The 16,387-nt window shown below is 40.1% G+C and overlaps 1 protein-coding gene and 1 long non-coding RNA gene across 3 annotated transcripts in view; one reads left to right on the top strand and one right to left on the bottom strand.

Annotated features, from left to right (window-relative positions):
* The window catches only part of LOC126513379 (uncharacterized), a 1,096,546-nt gene that overhangs the window by 830,276 nt on the left and 249,883 nt on the right, over positions 1–16,387 (bottom strand). The gene's annotated exons all lie outside the window — the stretch shown is intronic.
* Mrps28 (mitochondrial ribosomal protein S28) overlaps positions 1–16,387 on the top strand; it is a 130,690-nt gene that overhangs the window by 14,521 nt on the left and 99,782 nt on the right. Inside the window, exon 2 of the mRNA XM_050161729.1 lies at positions 12,183–12,364. Coding sequence (XP_050017686.1) covers positions 12,183–12,364 — 182 coding nt within the window. The remainder of the gene's footprint in view (positions 1–12,182; positions 12,365–16,387) is intronic.

Raw genomic sequence — 16,387 nt, 5'->3', positions numbered from 1 at the left:
TCTATTTCTTTTTTTCCTTTATGGGGTAGAGCATCAAAGCCAGAACCTGGCACATGATAGACCATTGCTGTATCTTTGAGTGACATCCCAGCCTTTTCACTCCTAAATCTTAAATTCTTAATCACTCTTATTTCATTTAGACAGTGTGAATCTGAACACTATGACAATATGAACTGTTGTAGTTCATAACTCATGCTAGCTGCCCACAGATGGCAGTATTGAGCAAAGAATGGGTTTTTCTGTGTTCAAGCTATTACTACTGCTTCCTTACAGTAGAGGGTGTCCTGTCCCTTCAGTACATTGAAAAAGTGGTTTTCAGGGAGTTTAGGGCCTGCACAGTTAAACATCCTTGTGCTTTAGATTACAGAGAATACTGACATTATAGAACACTTTGTAGTTTTATTTATTTATTTATTTATTTATTTATTTATTTATTTTCACAATATCTTCATTTAGACTTTATATAAATAGTTTTAAAATGTTTCAATTTTTTGTTAAAATTTCATTCATTCTTTTTTTTTAATTTAAAAATCTTAGCCAGACATGGTAGTCCATGCCTTTAATCTTGGCACTTGGAAGGCAGAGACAGGTGGATCTCTGTGAGTTCAAGGCCAGTCTACATAGTAAGTTCCAGGATATTCAGGGCTCTGTAGAGAGATCCAGTCTCCAAAAAAACCAAACCAAATAAACAAAATAAAACAAAGTAAAAAAAAAAAAACCCTTGAATTTTCCAGAACACTGTTTGTTTGTTTATTAAGTGTACACAAGCGTTTTGCCTGCATGTTTCTATGTGTACTGTGTGGATGCTGGGACTGGAACCTGGGTCCACCACAAGAGCAACAAGTGCTCTTAACCACTAAGCAGTCTCTGCAGTCCATGATGGAACACTCAGACTGTCGTTGAGCTCTTTTTGGAATACCAGAGATTTGTTTCACTATAAAGGGTGGGTGCCTCAGCACAGAAGGTAGTGTGTCAGCTTCAATAGAACGGGGAAAATGATCTCCACTATATAAATATAATAACAAGATTATGTGCTTTTATTTAACCCTTCATTCTTACCCTCCCAGGTTTTTTTTTTTAATCTTCCCAGTTTTATGTTGACAAAAAGAAGTCATTCCACTTTAAAAATTATTAACATTGTAAAGGAATGTTGAAAAATGTTTCTTATTTTAGCCATAATGCTACCCCTTTTCCTTTACATTGTAGAGTTCTGGAAGAGTTACTAAGATTTAGTAATAAAATCTTCTGAAACATTCACTTCCATCTTAGAGAAAATTGTCAGTTAATAAAGACAATGAGATGGTAAATTGAAGTAGATAGACTTCTCAAGAGAGTGGCCTTTATTAACACTTAAAATATGCTTGAAAGCAGTAGTCACATCATTCCAGAAGGAAAGAAGATTTATAGTTGGCACATGCTGTACGTGAAGGGTGATCATATAACCTGACCCATTTAGACCCTTTTCTTACTTTCATGTTCAGTCTTCGTTTCTCTACGTGTAGATCTTTACTGACACCTGTATTTAAATGTCTTTTGGCCATTTGAAATTCTTCTGTTGAGAATTCTTTCTTTAGATCTGCACCCCATTTTTTAAATTGAATTATTTGGTATTTTGATGTCTAATTTCTTGAGTTCTTTATATATTTTGGAGATCAGTCCTCTGTCAGATGTGGGATTGGTGAAGATCTTTTCCCTTTCTGTCAGCTGCCTTTTTGTCTTATTGACTCTGTCCTTTGCTTACAGAGGCTTTTCAGTTTTAGGAGGTCCCATTTATTATTGTTGCTTTCAGTGTCTGTGCTGCTGAAGTTATATTTAGGAAGTGGTCTCTTATGCCAATGCATTCAAAGTTACCTCCTACTTTCTCTTCAGTCAGGTTCAGTGTACCTGGATTTATATTGAGGACTTTGATCCTCTTGGACTTGAGTTTCTTGCATGACAACAGATAAGGATCTATTTACATTCTTCTACATGTTGACATCCAGTTATTCCAGCACTATTTGTTGGAGATGCTTTCTTTTTTCCATTGTACAGTTTTAGCTTCTTTGTCAAAAATCAGGTGTTCATGGGTGTGTGGCTTAATATCAGGGTCTTCAATTTGATTCCATTGGTCCACTTGTCTGTTTTTGTTCAAATACCAAGCTGTTTTTATGACTCAATAGTAGAGCTTGAAGTCAAGGGTGATGATGCATCCAGAAGTTCCTTTATTCTACAGGATTGTTTTATATCCTGAGATTTTTATTTTTCCATATGAAGTTGAGTATTGCTCTTTTGAAGTCTGTGAATAATTGTGTTGGGATTTTGATGAGGTTTGCATTGACTCTGTAGATTGCCTTTGGTAGGATAGCCATTTTTATTATGTTGATCCTACCTATCCAAGAGCACAGGAGATCTTTCCATTTTCTGATATATTCAGTTTCTTTCTCCAAAGACTTAAAGTTCTTTTCATACAAGTCTTTCACTTGTTTGATTAGAGTTACCCCAAGATATTTTATGTTATTTGTGGCTATTGTAAAGGGTGATGTTTCTCTGATTTTTCTCTTGGCCTGTTTATCATTTGTATATAGGAGAGGGCTACCATTTTTTTTTTTGAGTTAATCTTGTATCCTGCTACATTACTGAAGGTATTTATCAGCTGTAGGAATTCCTTGGTAGAATTCTTGGGTCACTTATGTATACTCTCATATCATAAGCAAATAGCAAAAGTTTGACTTCTTCCTTTCCTATTTGTATCCCGTTGATCTCCTTTTGCTGTCTTATTGCTTTGACTAGAATTTTGAGTACTATATTTAATAGATATGGAGAGAGTGGACATCCTTGACTTATTCCTGATTTTAGTGGAATCGCTTTGAGTTTCTCTCCATTTAATTTGATGTTGGCTATTGGGTTGCTGTATATTGCCTTTATTATGTTTAGGTATGTTCCTTGTATCCCTGCTCTCTCAAAGACCTTTATCGTGAAGGGGTGTTGGATTTTGTGATTTTTGTGGAGCTTTTGTTGTATCTAATCAGATGATCACGCATTTTTTTTCCTTTCAGTTTGTGTATATGGTCAGTTACATTGATGGATTTTTGTATGTTTATGTTGAATCATTCCTGCATCTCTGGGATGAAGCCTACTTGATCATGGTGGATGATCCTTTTTTTTTTTTAATGTGTTCTTGGATTCGGTTTGCCAGTATTTGTATTTTATTGAGAATTTTTGCATCAACACGAGAAAGGTTTATCTCTGTTCTTGTTCTTTGTTGTGTCTTTGTGTGGTTTGGGTATCAGGGTAACCGTAATATCATAAAAGGAGTTTAACAATGTTCCTTTTGATTCTATTGTTTGGAACAATTTGAGGAGTAGCTTTTCTTTGAAATTCTGGTAGAATTCTGCACAGAAGCCATCTGGACCTGGGCTTTTTTTTGTTTAAGAGACTTTTAATGAGTGCTTTTGTTTCCTTAGGGGTTATAGGTCTATTTAAGTTGTTTACCTCATCTTGATTTAATTTTGGTATGTGGTACCTATTCAAACATTGCCCTTTTCTTTTAAATTTTCTAATTTTTCTGGAATACAGGTTTTTGTAGTATGACCTAATGATTCTCTGGATTTCCTCAGTGTCTGTTGTTGTGTTCCCCTTTTCATTTCTGATTTTGTTAATTTGGATATTCTCTTTCTGCCATTTGCTTAGTTTGGATAAAGGTTTGTCTGTTGTGTTGATTTTTCTCAAAGAACCAAATCTTTGTTTCATTAATTTTTTTGGTATCATTCTTTTTGTTTCTATTTTTATTGATTTCTACCCTCAATTTGAATATTCTTGTTGTCTACTCCTCCTGGGTGAGTTTGCTTCTTTCAGTTCTAGGGCTTTCAGGTGTGCTGTTAAGTTGCTAGTGTGAGATTTCTCCAAATTCTTTTTGTTGGCCTCAGTGCTATGAACTTTCCTCCTAGCACTGCTTTCATAGTGTCCCATAAGTTTGGGTTCATTCTCATTGAATTGTAAAAAGTCTTTAATTTCTTTCTCTATTTCTTCCTTGACTCAGGGGTGATTCACCTGAGAATTATTCATTTCCATGAGTTTGTAGGCTTTCTGCAATTAGTGTTGTTGTTGAATTCTAACTTTAAGGCATGGTGATCTGATAAGATACAGGTGCTTATTGAAATTTCTTTGTATCTGTTGAGATTTGCTTTATGACCAAATATGTGGTTGATTTTAGAGAAGGTTCCATGAGGTGCTGAGAAGAAGGTATATTCTTTTGTGTTTGGATGGAATGTTCTATAGATGTTTGTTAAGTTCTTTTGAGTCATAACATCTGTTATTTCCCTTATTTCTCTGTTAATTTTCTGTCTGTCAGACCTGTCCATTGGTGAGAATGGGGTGTTGAAGTCTCCTACTATTAGTGTGTGGAGATGATGTGCCATTTAAACCTCAGTAATGTTTCTTTTACATTTGTGGTTGTTCTGGTATTTGGGACATAACTGTTGAGAATTGAAACTTCATCTTGATGAATTTTTCCTGTGATGAATATGAAATGTACCTCTCCATTTCTTTAGATTAATTTCTGTTTGAAGCCTATTTTGTTAGATATTAGGATAGCTACATAGCTACACTAGCTTGCTTCTTAGGTCCATTTGATTGGGAAGTATTTTCCCAACCTTTTGCCCTGAGGTAATATCTGTCTGTGAAGTTGAGGTGTGTTTCTTGTTTTTAGCAGAAGGTCAGCCTCTGTTGTTGTATCCATTCTTTTAGCTCATGTCTTTTTATCAGCCCATTGATACTGACTCCATCTTGACATTCAGTTTTCCTCTTTTCCTCTGTGCTCCTATCATACAGCCATAAGCCACCCTAAGGTATGGTTGGAGAAGATCCTCACTAGAGCCATCACTCTGCTCTTTGATCCTTTAACTAAGCTCAGTAAGGATTCTTTCTTTTCAGAAATTGCTAGTGTGTGTGTGTGTGTGTGTGTGTGTGTGTGTGTCTGAATATTCGAGGTCTCTGCCTGGCTCGGAATCACAAGCATACCATTGTACATGACTTCTGTTGTACCTGACTCTGTTGCTTCTGAAGATCAAATCTAGCTCCCGAAATGTATGAGACAGGCACTTCCTAATGGCCAAGATTAATAATAATAATAATAATAATAATAATAATAATAATAATAATAATAATAAACAAATGGCAGCATATACTGACAAAATTGGAGAAAAGGAAATACTAGGGCAGCCATTATGGACATTAGTGTGGAGGGTTCTCAAAAAGCTGAAAACAGGTAGGTTTACGACAAGATGCAGCTGTGCCTCTTGGGCATATGCCCAGAGGGCTGCACATCTTATTAGAGCACTTGCCCATGCTCACTGTTGCTCTGTTCATCATAGCCAGAACTCAGGAAGAGCCTGTTGCCATCAGGGTATGAATGGATGGTGAAGATAGGAGAGGATAAAGGTCTAACACTGGCTGACTGACATTGATGCTCTTCCCATTCAGGAAGGTCTGTTTATATCTCTCCTATGCCTTGTCTTCTATTTTTGGAGATAAAGGTTTGCCAAATGGGTTTCAATCCACAGGTTGAGAACCAGCGTTGTAGTGTCTTCTGCTGGCTTTCCCTATCATCATAGACCTGTGTCCACAAATCGGAACTAGTGCGGAGACTTTGCCAGTTACCCAGTGTATGTATTCCAGTTATACATTATGGAATGAGAAGATAGCTACAGAGTATGTACATGAGCGAGAACTGAGCTAAAACACCTTGAGCCTGTGATCTCCAACAAGTTCCATTCTGACTGGTGCAGTTTGTCATCTCTGAAAATCTATTTTCCGTCACTTGATGGACAATCACCCTGATCAAATAGTCATGGCTCCCTTTGGGAAAGTGAAGAAAAGGGTTGATAGTATACATTTGTTTTTTTATTAATTTTTTTAGTTACAGACACAGTAACGGTTTCACCATGGCACTTCCATACACAGAGGCCTCTTCCTTTGCTCCTGCTTGTTCCCCACCCTCCCAGCCGTCTCCAAGTCCTTCCCACTGGTCCCTTCACCTCCCTTCTGCTCTCATATCACACGCACACGTACACGTACATTCCACATATGAGAGGAAACGTAATTTTTATCTTTCGTTTTTCCCACTCCATTTCCCTCTCTTGTTCCCTCCTCTTTCCTCCTTTTAGACAACATCCATATTCAGGCAGCAGGGGCTTGGAATGAACTTCTCTATTTAAGAGACAGGCAGGCTGGAAATTAGTTCAAGTTTGGTGGCTGGCTCATGATGCTCATGTGTGATTCAAGCCAAGATTTCATTGTGTGAAATTCAGGAGCAGTATAATCAGTCAACCAGAGAGCTTGATAGCCACTGAGCCCAGAGACCATGCTGACCCAGTCTGCGGTCCTGGCACACCCTGACTCCATTGAGTTCAGGGAGCCACTGTGAAGGGTGGGCAATCAGCTCTTAAATAGTCAATCCACTCCAGCCTCCATTCTCTCCAGGCCTTTAGGATGTTTCCCTGGACTAGGAGGGTATTTCAACTCTATTTAGTATAGTCTGTCTTTATTTAGTATGCTTCATTCAGCCAAACAAGCAGGCTGTTAAAAACCACTGCTAGTCACTTATATTGACATACTGTATTTAGAATCTGTGGTGGTTTGAGTAGGTATGTCCCCATAGACTTGTATGTTTGAATGCTTGGCCCATAGGGAGTGGCACTCTTAGGAGATATGGCCTTGTTGGTAGGTGTGGCCTTACGGAGGAAGTGTGTCACTGTGGAGGTGGACTTTGAGATCTTGTGTTTAAGCTATGCCCAGTGTGGGACACCATTGCTTCTGCTGCCTGCAGGGCAAGATGTAGAACTCTGAGCTCTTTCTCCAGCACCATGTCTGCCTGCATGGCTCTATTAAGATAGTGGATTATGTCTTTGAAACTGTAAGCTAATCCCAATTAAATGTTTTCCTTTAGAAGAGTTGCCATGGTTATGGTGTTTCTTCACAGCAATAGAAATCCTAAGACAGAAGCTGGTACCAGGAGTGGGGTGTCAGGTATTCTTGTGATAGGCCTGACAATACCATGTGTTTTGTTTTGAGGAATATGGACTTTGGGAGTTTGAGTTATAAAAGTAATTGAACAATTTAATTGGGGCTTAATGGGCCATGCTAGTAGGAGTATGAAAGACAGTGTTGCTGAGTGTCATTTGAACTGTGGGACCTGGCTCAAGAGGTTTCAGAGGAGAAGTTTAGTATGTTGCCTAGAGATTATTCTTGGGATATTTTGGTGAAGATTGTGGCTGAATTTTGCTCTTGTCCAAAGCATCTACCTGAGGCTAAAGTGAAGAGATTTGGATTAATTCCATTGGCGGAGGAAATCTCAAAAAAGCCCAGTATTGACTCTGTTGTGTGGTTATTACTTTTATACAGATTTATAATAAATAAAAAAGGAGCAAACTGAGCAAGGAAAATTACAAAATGTACAATTTGAAGAGGAAAGGAGCACTAGGAAGTGGATTGGAGATAAATTGGTGTTGAAGGAGATAAACAGATTAAGAAATGGAATAAAGGGAGTGACAACCTCAGGACAAGATCCCATACAGCTAAGCTTCCAAATTTTGAAAAAAGATTAAAGGAAGCTCAGAGCCCTGTGTGGTTGAGTACACTTTAATCCCAGCACTCTAGAGGTGGAGGCTGGAGGGTATTTAAATTCAAGGCCAGTCTGGTGTGCAGAGTGAGTTCTAGGACAGGCAAACTTAAGCAGTGCAGGAAGCTATGGAAAACAGAAAGCTAATGAAGATGCAATTGAACGAGGGGGCCATGTTCCAGCCCAGGAAGCAGCAGAGCTTGGCAACTTCAGCCTTATGATTCTGGCTTTGGAGTCGAGGATACAAGAAAGGGGTAATGGAAAGATGCTGAAGTCAGGTGTGTGGTAGGGGTGTCCTTGCACGGAGACCAAGAGAAGCCATTGTGTAAAACTGCGAAGGTGGAACCTGGATCGCCTTGAAGACCCCAAGATACTTGAGATGCCAGAGTCGTGGCGTCCCTGCCAAGGAAAGCTGCTAGCAGGAGTGGATGCAGCTCAAGAGAGAAGTGTGTTGCACTCAACAAATATGAAATTAGTTGAAGATATGAAGAGTGTTTTGACATGGAGATGCATAGTTTTGAGTTTGCCCAGATGGTTTTCAGTCTTGCTTTGGTCCAGTATCTCCTCACTGTGCTCCCTTTTCTCCATTTGGAACAGTGATGTATCTCTCGTGCCATTGTGTGTTAGAAGTTTGTGATCTGCGTTTTGATTTTGCAGGGGTTTATAGTTAAGAGAGTGCATGAATCTCAGAAGAGACTTTGAACTTCGAAATGTTTCATAACAGGCTGTCCATATAGAAAATTGAGCACTTAAGATTTGTCTAGTAAATTAATTTAAATTTAAGGTGTGGGTCTGGAAAGCATGACACACAGAGACACTTGCATGTAAGCTTGGTGATGTGGGTTCAATCCCAGAATCCCTGTAAGTTTTGCACGGGTAAGCACAGCTGCTGTGAGTTTATGAGTTCCATGACACTGTCGTGCCTAGAAGAGAGCATTTGATAGCACTCTTCCCCATCCACAGCTCGTACATCTTTTATTCCTCTCCTTCTGTCTCTGAGCCTTTGAGGGATAATAAATGTCATGTTTGGGGTTGAGCACTCAACAGTTAATTATTCTCAATACTTTGAGGAGTTGTGAGTCTCTGCAGGTAACTCTTACCCACTATAAAGAGAATCTTCCCTGGAAAGGATTTTTTTGGCTAGTGTGTGAAAGATTGGAGGTTGGGTATGTTCAGAGGGATGGTGTCAGAGATGGACTAGAAATTGATTTATAGAAGACTCTTTTTAGGAGAGTCAGTAAATATACCACTTTTCTTTTTAAGAGCCATGATTATATATGTATGCAACTTTTTAGTAGTGAGCAATACAGATAACTCTTTCATCTTGAAGTATAGCAAGGAAGATAAAATATAATAATAAATTTTAAATGTGGTATGTGTTATTAGAGAAATTGTATAGTACAGACCGACTTACATAAGCCCTTACACCAAAACATTCAGTCTTGCTTGGGAAAATGCCTCACTTTGTAGAATAACTGGAAGTAAAAGTCCATGTACTTAGCTGCATGACCTAATGTTTAGTTAGACAAATCTGTCGAGGGGGGGGGAGAGAAGGGCAGAGGGAAAGGATGGGAGAAAAAGGTGGGGGAGGGGGGGAAAGGTGGAAATGGCGGGATGAGAAGGGGAGAGAGAATGTGAGCCTGGCTTCTTTTTGTAATTTTATTTGCCCCTCAAGCATGATGGCTCCTCTGACAGACCCGGATGTCCTGTAAACCTGTTGTAATCACTGCTTTCAGGGGGAGCAGGGTTGCTTATTGATATTTTTGGTGGGATCTCTTGTAGCACAGGCTGACACCCCACACACAAGAATTAAATTAGCTTACATTAAAATAGCAGCAACAGCTAACTTTTAACTTTATGTGGGCAAAGACGGCCTTGAAACTCGGATTCTCTTGAGTCTACCTGAGCTCTGGGGTCACAAGCTTGTGTCAGCACTCCAGTTCTATGTGGTGCCGAGAAGGGTGAAGGGTGTGTGCTGAGCAAGCCAGTGAATAGCCGAGCTCCCGTTCCTTGTCCTTCTGAGGGTTTTTGTTTTTTTCACGACAGTTTCTCTGTGTATCCTTGGTTGTCTTGGAACTAGCTCTTGTAGATCAGGCTGGCCTCAAACTCGCAGAGATCCAACTGCCTTTGCTTCCCAGGTGCTGAGATTAAAGGCGTGTGCCACCACTGCCCTGCCTTCTATAGAGATGATTGATCATCACCTTCCAGGACAGTTTGTTTCTTCTTTTGTACACTTTTTGCTTAGTTTTTTGTTTGTTTGCCTTACTGCATTAGTGAGGACTTCTAATCCCATGCCGAAAGGTCCAAGAGAGTGACTCATTGCCTTCCTTCTCAGCTCAGTAGAGAGATCTCCATGTTTCTAATCATTAATTACGGTAGCTAGAGGGGTTGTCTGAAGACACTCTTTATCAAGTTGAAGTGTTCCCCTTTATTCCTAGTGTAGTGAGAGTGTTTATGACTGTGTATTGGATTTTGTCTAGACTTTTTCTGCAGCTGTTGACATGGCCATGTGGTTTTCTTCTATTGATTTGACGGGTTACATTAATTGATCTCTGTATGTTGACTCTGTTACACCACACTTGGTTGTGGGGCATAATTCATTTTATATGTTGTTGGATTTAGTTTACTGCTATTTTATCATAGAAACTTGAGTCTGTATTCACTAAGATCTGGTCTTTAGTTCTCTGCTTGCTCTCATGTCCTGTGTGGTTTGTCCTTAAGGTAATGATGCCCTCATAGGACAAATTGAGAAGTAGTTCTTTCCTTTCCAACTTCTGAGAGAAATTGCGGGAAATTTGAATAATTTCTTTCTAAAATGTTTGGTGAAATTTGCCAGTGCATTTATCTGTGTTTGATGCTTTCTCTCTTGGAAGGATCTTAATTATTAATTTTTGTCTGATTATCTAAATGACTCTCAAAAGCCAGTGAGTAATGACGACTGTACAGGTGAAGAACAAACTTAGTGCTTGTGTGAAGTCCTTTCCCTCACTGAAGACATGGTTGTCCCCACTGTACAATATGAGAAAGGCAAAGGTGACAGAAGAGAAAGAAATGCTTTGTTTCCCTTTGACGTTGAAAAACGTAGAATGAAATAGATATTTTAGAATAGATTTACTAAAACTCTCAAGGGAATAATTTTATTCCCACCTATTTGTGTGTGTGCTTATGTCACAGCTTGCCCGCGAAGGTCAGAGGGCACCTTGCTGGATTCTCCAACCTAGTGGGTTTCAGGAATTGAACTCAGTGTCAGGCTTGTCAGCAGCTTCCCCCTGAGCCGTCTTGCCAGCCCAAGGGAATCTTTATGAGATAGTTCACCGTACTGTTTTCTAAACCAGAGGGGAAGTGCTTGCTGCCTCATGCTCTTAGCCCACGCATCTCTTCATGGTTATGAAGGAGACTGTATGTTAGGAGTGGCTCCTGAGTACACAGTTCATTTCTGGGCCTCTTGTTTTCCATGGCTATGGCTCTAATGAGTCAGCTGAAAAAACGTTAAAAGAAGAAACCAGGTAGGGGCCAGTGTGGATGGGGACTTTTCTGGTTACAAGCACAGTGAGACCCTACATTGATATCTGCCTGGTTTTCCCAGCTACTCTGGTGCTGACTGTGTAGGTGACTTAGTGGCTTCCAGCAAAGGAATGTGGTGCCTGCCTTGTTTCTTCTTGGCATACTTGTTGTGACTCTGCTCTGTTCAGGGCTGGGCGCTTTTGAGCTGCTAGGACAGTGGTTCTCAATCTGTGGGTTGACCCAGGGCCTCATGGGAGCAGCATTTAAGTTGTAATTCAGAGCACCATATTAAAGTTCTGTTACAAATGTAGTTGTATAATTGAAGGTATGTACCACTAAATGATTGATAATCCTTGAGTAGTGTGTAAAACTCATTCATAATTCAGGGTGTAGGTTGGTAAATGTAGTCACATCAAATTAATATTTCTTTGTAATTTGCTCTCACAAATAGAAACATTGTACTTTGCACCAACATCTATCATACATCCCATATTCAAATTAAAAAGGACTAGAAAACACCAGTTTGTATTTACAGGTCTCTAACAAAGCTTGTCTGGAAACAATTGTAAGAATAAGAAAAACTCTCACAGCATCTTGTGTTCAGCTTTCAAGCAGATGCTGCCGAAGACTCCTGGAGCATGAATCCTATCAGAGAAAGAAGAGGGGGTGAAGATAAACCCCATTTGTTTAGCATTATTCTATGACACAGATTAACGTTTGCACTGACATTTGTGATGAAATCACGCTCTAGGTTCTGGGAGTGAGTTCAGTGTGGCCTCCTTGGACACGCGTAGAAGCCAGGACCTGATAGCACTGTCTTGGTCCTCTGCCTGTTGTCCTTGCCTTTGCTGAGGCTCAGAGAGTCAGTCTGCTGCCTCCTCTAGCGGCCTGTGAGAAGGAAAGGGAGGAAGAGGAATGAGGAGTATGGAGTGAGCTTCCACTTTGGTCTTGAACTCATTCTGCACACTGTGGGTGTACAGCAGATTGGTTTTATGAATTTTCCTCCTTAAGTCCCTGTTAAACTTAACTCTTATCTTTTTGATGGCTTTCATGTTTATAAATATTTTTTTCTCATATTTAGGAGTCTCCAAAAAATGTAGAATCCTTTGCTTCCATGCTGAGACACTCTCCGCTGACAGAGATGGGGCCTGCCAAGGACAAACTGGTCACTGGGCGGATCTTTCACATTGTGGAGGATGATCTCTACATAGATTTCGGTGGCAAGTTTCACTGTGTTTGTAAAAGACCGGACGTGGATGGCGAGTAAGTAGAATCATTTCCAAGTGACCATCAGTAATTGCTTGTTCTGCAGTCTTAAGGACCAAAGTTCCAACCCTGGAACCCCCACAGAAGGCCAGGTGTGGAACATGCACTTGTAATCCCAGTGCTGGGAGGCAGGCTCAATGCCCTGCCAGTATAGTCTACCTGGGAGCTGGAGGCCAGTGAAAGACCCTGGCCTTTTCTATCAAAAGAGAATACATGATGGACAGTGCCTAAGATATGACATCCAGGATTGAGATGTTGACTTCTGGTCTCCATACTCTTGTAAATGCATATCTTCCCTACACATAGCTATAAAGGTTGATGTACTGCAAAGGCTTTGTTTTTTGAAAGTTTCATACGCACGTGATACATTTTGCTTACTCTTTCTCCCCGCTCTCTCTTATCTCCCTCCTGTTGAACACATTCTCCTTCTACCAGACCATTTTCAGGTTCATGACTTTAGTTTTGTCATGTGACTCATTTAGTTTAACCAGGACCATCTGTGTGACCGCTGAATTCGAAGTACACACTGGAACTTGGGAAAGTCACCAGTGGGTACAGACTGCAAACAGTGGCTTCCCCTCCCTCAGTCTGTTACGATAGCTCAGCCTCTGTTCACGCCCTTGCTTGCCTGTGGATGAGCTCATTTGCAGATCTAATACAGGCACTGCAGCGCCAGTGAGCACTTGATTACAGTCCCTGTCTGGGTCTTGCCTGGAACATGGTACTTCGCAACTCTTCCTCCTGTCTTATGGCTCTCACAGTTTTCTGCCCCCTCTTCTGAAGGGTCCTTTGAGCCGTCGAGGGGATGCTCTAAGTGTCTCTTTAGGAGCGTGCAGTCAATCATCACTTCTGCAGCCGTTAGTCTCTGCATTCCGCAGGTATACAGTGTGGTCATGCTCATGGGAGTCAGAAATAGGGTTCCTGGAGGAAACTGCCTTCTGCACTCGTTAAATCAACAAGCCCTGGGTTTAATTGAGATTCCGCCTCAATTGATAATGTGGAACATGATCAAGGAAAGCACCCAGTGTCAATGTATAGACCGACACATTCAAACACATACACACCCCACACATATGCATACAAATAGAAAAGAGGTTGTGCCTGCTGTGGTGGCATATGCTTTTAATCCTAGTTCTTGGAGGCAGAGACTGGTAGATCTTTTATGAGTTCTAGGCCAGTCTGGTCTCCATAGAGAAGTGGGGCTTCCTTTGCTTCCTGGAGTGGGAAGCAATGGCTCAGGCAAATGCTAAACACATTCAAACCCAGTCCAAAGTAGTAAGACCTAAAGAAACTCCATCTTGGGCATATGCAGTCCAGATTTCAGCACTGTACTATGTGTGTGTGGTACATAGCGTGGCTGAAGGGGTTGGTCTACATGTAAGTATTTAGAACATGGATGGTATCTGGGAGGCAGATGTTTCTGTTATTTGGTTATTGAAATCCTATGGAGGGCAGATGTGGATGTAGGCTTTTCTAAAGCTGTTCCTCAGGCATGTTAAACCTATCTGTAGATAAAACCATTAGTAGACAGTTTCCTACCCGGTCAGATTTATTCTAACTTTCAGATACCTGAGATCCTTTGCTTTTCCTTTGAGGCACAGTCTTGTTCTGTTGCCCTCACTGACTGGAACTTGGGCAGTCGTGCTTCTGTGTCCCTCCTGAATACTCGGGTTGTAGATGGAAACCACTACACTTGGCACTTTCTTTCTAAGGATGGGATTTTGTTAATATTTTTCATAGATAATTCTTTATGAATACTGGTTGGTCTTTTTCATTTAGTTAAAATTTTATAACATCTGTTTTGTCATTATGTCATTTTTTTCTTGAACACAATATTTTACAGTGCCTTCAGAATGTCTTGAATAGAAAATTTCAGAATTACAGATTTGATTCTTAATTCCTTATTTGCCAAATTACAAATTTTTAAATGTCAATATTTGAGATTAGATATTCTCTTATGTGGATTATGGTATGTATCGAATATTCTTTATAGTGTAGCTTTAAATGGTTAAATGCTAGAATCTGTTGCGATATTTACTAAACCTTAGAATTGCATTTAAAACTATTCACACACCACTTGAGAGCACATTCTTAAAGAATGACTGCTTGTAGCCCCACCACCATCTGCCCTCCAAAGTGGAATTGACTACTTAACAAGTCTTTTAGAAGGAGAAGGGATGGGCAGTTCACAGTGCTTTTGCAAAGATCTCTAGTATTTAGAGTAGTTGCTGTTTTCATTTACCTCTTGTTCCTCCCTCCCTCCCTCCCTCCCTCCCTCCCTCCCTCCCTCCCTCCCTCTTTTTCTACCTCCCTTCCTTCTTTTTGTATTTAAGTGAGTTAAATGTGTGCATCTCTTGGTACCTCTCAGTACCTACCTCTCAGTTCCTACTTTGACAAACCATCTGTCCAGTGTCCAGAAATATCTCCTTAACTTACAAAGTACTCACAAAACTAATGCATTTATGAATGAAGATCATGAAGAGGGTTGTGCAAGGGTTGATATGCTCATTTATATATTCACCTACTCATTCACACTTACTGCATCTCAGTGTCTGGGCACTGTAGACAAGGCTAGTGACTCATATCATCCATTCATTGTCTGTCTTTGTGACGTAAAGATTCTCTCTAATGGTGGAAAGGGAATAGATAGCAAATGAGTATATAAATTAGTTTAAAATAGCAGTAACCCTACAAGGGGAAAAGGATAGTATGGAGACAAAATGCAGCTGAGTAGAAAGTACTAGTCAGAAAGGCCTGTGCTCACAGGCTGGATTGATGTCGACGTGAAATGCTGTCAGGCGACCTTTTAAAAACGATAAGCAGAAGCTGAAGCTTACACACTGTCCCCATGCTGTGGACCAGAAGTGATATAGCCAAGTGTGCCCAAGGAGTAGTTCAGTTCAGATACAATTTAACCTGGAGGGTTTGATTCTTTTCTTCTGCTGCCTACAGTACATAACATGGATTTAAGAGAGAAACTAAGCAGGATGTTCTTTGTCCAGCTTTTATTGTGTCATGGGGTATTTCTACTGTCTACAGAGTATTTCTTAAATGTTCTCCCTAAAATTCTTCAGTTTACTATAGGTCTTCACAGGTGCTCGTCACTGAAGCTTTGAAAGTGCTGGAGAAAAATATAAGGCCGGTGTAGTTACTGTTTCCAGCTTGTTTCATTACTATTTGAATGCAAAAACAAAATGTGTGCGTGGAAACTTCCAGAGAAATGTTGGCCTGACCTTTGTCACTGCCAGGAAGATAGTGTCACTGGAATGGACAGCAATGAGCTGGCCTGGCAGCCGCTCACCTCCATTGTCCCTGTGTGTTTAGATTATATAGCTCGCTACAGAGATCATGGATTCAAGAGATCTTTACATTCCTCTTCCATAGTGTCAGACCTCTGATGGACAGACTCTGAGTGACCGAATCGTCTGTTATGACTCATTTGAGGTCACTCTGAATAGAGCACACATATTTATTTAGCTCTCATAAGCTGCATCCTGACCTCGTCTTTTCTTCCAGTACTTTTAAGAATCATGTTTTATCTTTTCTCAGACTTCCTTCCCCAAGGCCAGGATTACACTTGGACATTACTTGTTAGGTAAATGCTTACACTAAGCTGCCTCCCCAGCCTGTCATTCAGATGTTCGTGTGGTTGAGTGCATTCTAATTTAGGGCATTTTCAGAATGGGAAGATACAGTGAATGATAACTAAAAGCTAGTAATGTAAGTTTAGGTATACATTTAATTTCTTTGTCACTGTCTTAGTAAATATGTTTAATGATATTTTAGACTTAGACAAATTGATAGGGATTGCAGACCATTTTGATTGCTTTACTATTCCCATGAGCTAAACACTCTTTAATAAGCCCCATGGTGTTTGTTTGCTTTATTTTGGCTATTGTCCTGTTTCTTTTTTCCTTTTCCCCCCATAGTTTCCTTTTTTATTGTTATTTTTATTTTATATTTTTTTTTATTGAGCTATACATTTTTCCCCACTCCCCTTTCTCCCTCCCTTTCCTATCC

Source organism: Alexandromys fortis, unplaced genomic scaffold (genome assembly GCF_014885135.2).
Source record: "Alexandromys fortis isolate MF-2015 unplaced genomic scaffold, M_Fortis_MF-2015_v1.1 scaffold_74, whole genome shotgun sequence".
Lineage (NCBI taxonomy): Eukaryota > Metazoa > Chordata > Mammalia > Rodentia > Cricetidae > Alexandromys > Alexandromys fortis.
The sequence above is the reverse complement of the archived record's forward strand: the minus strand, read 5'-3'. Positions and strand labels throughout refer to the sequence as shown.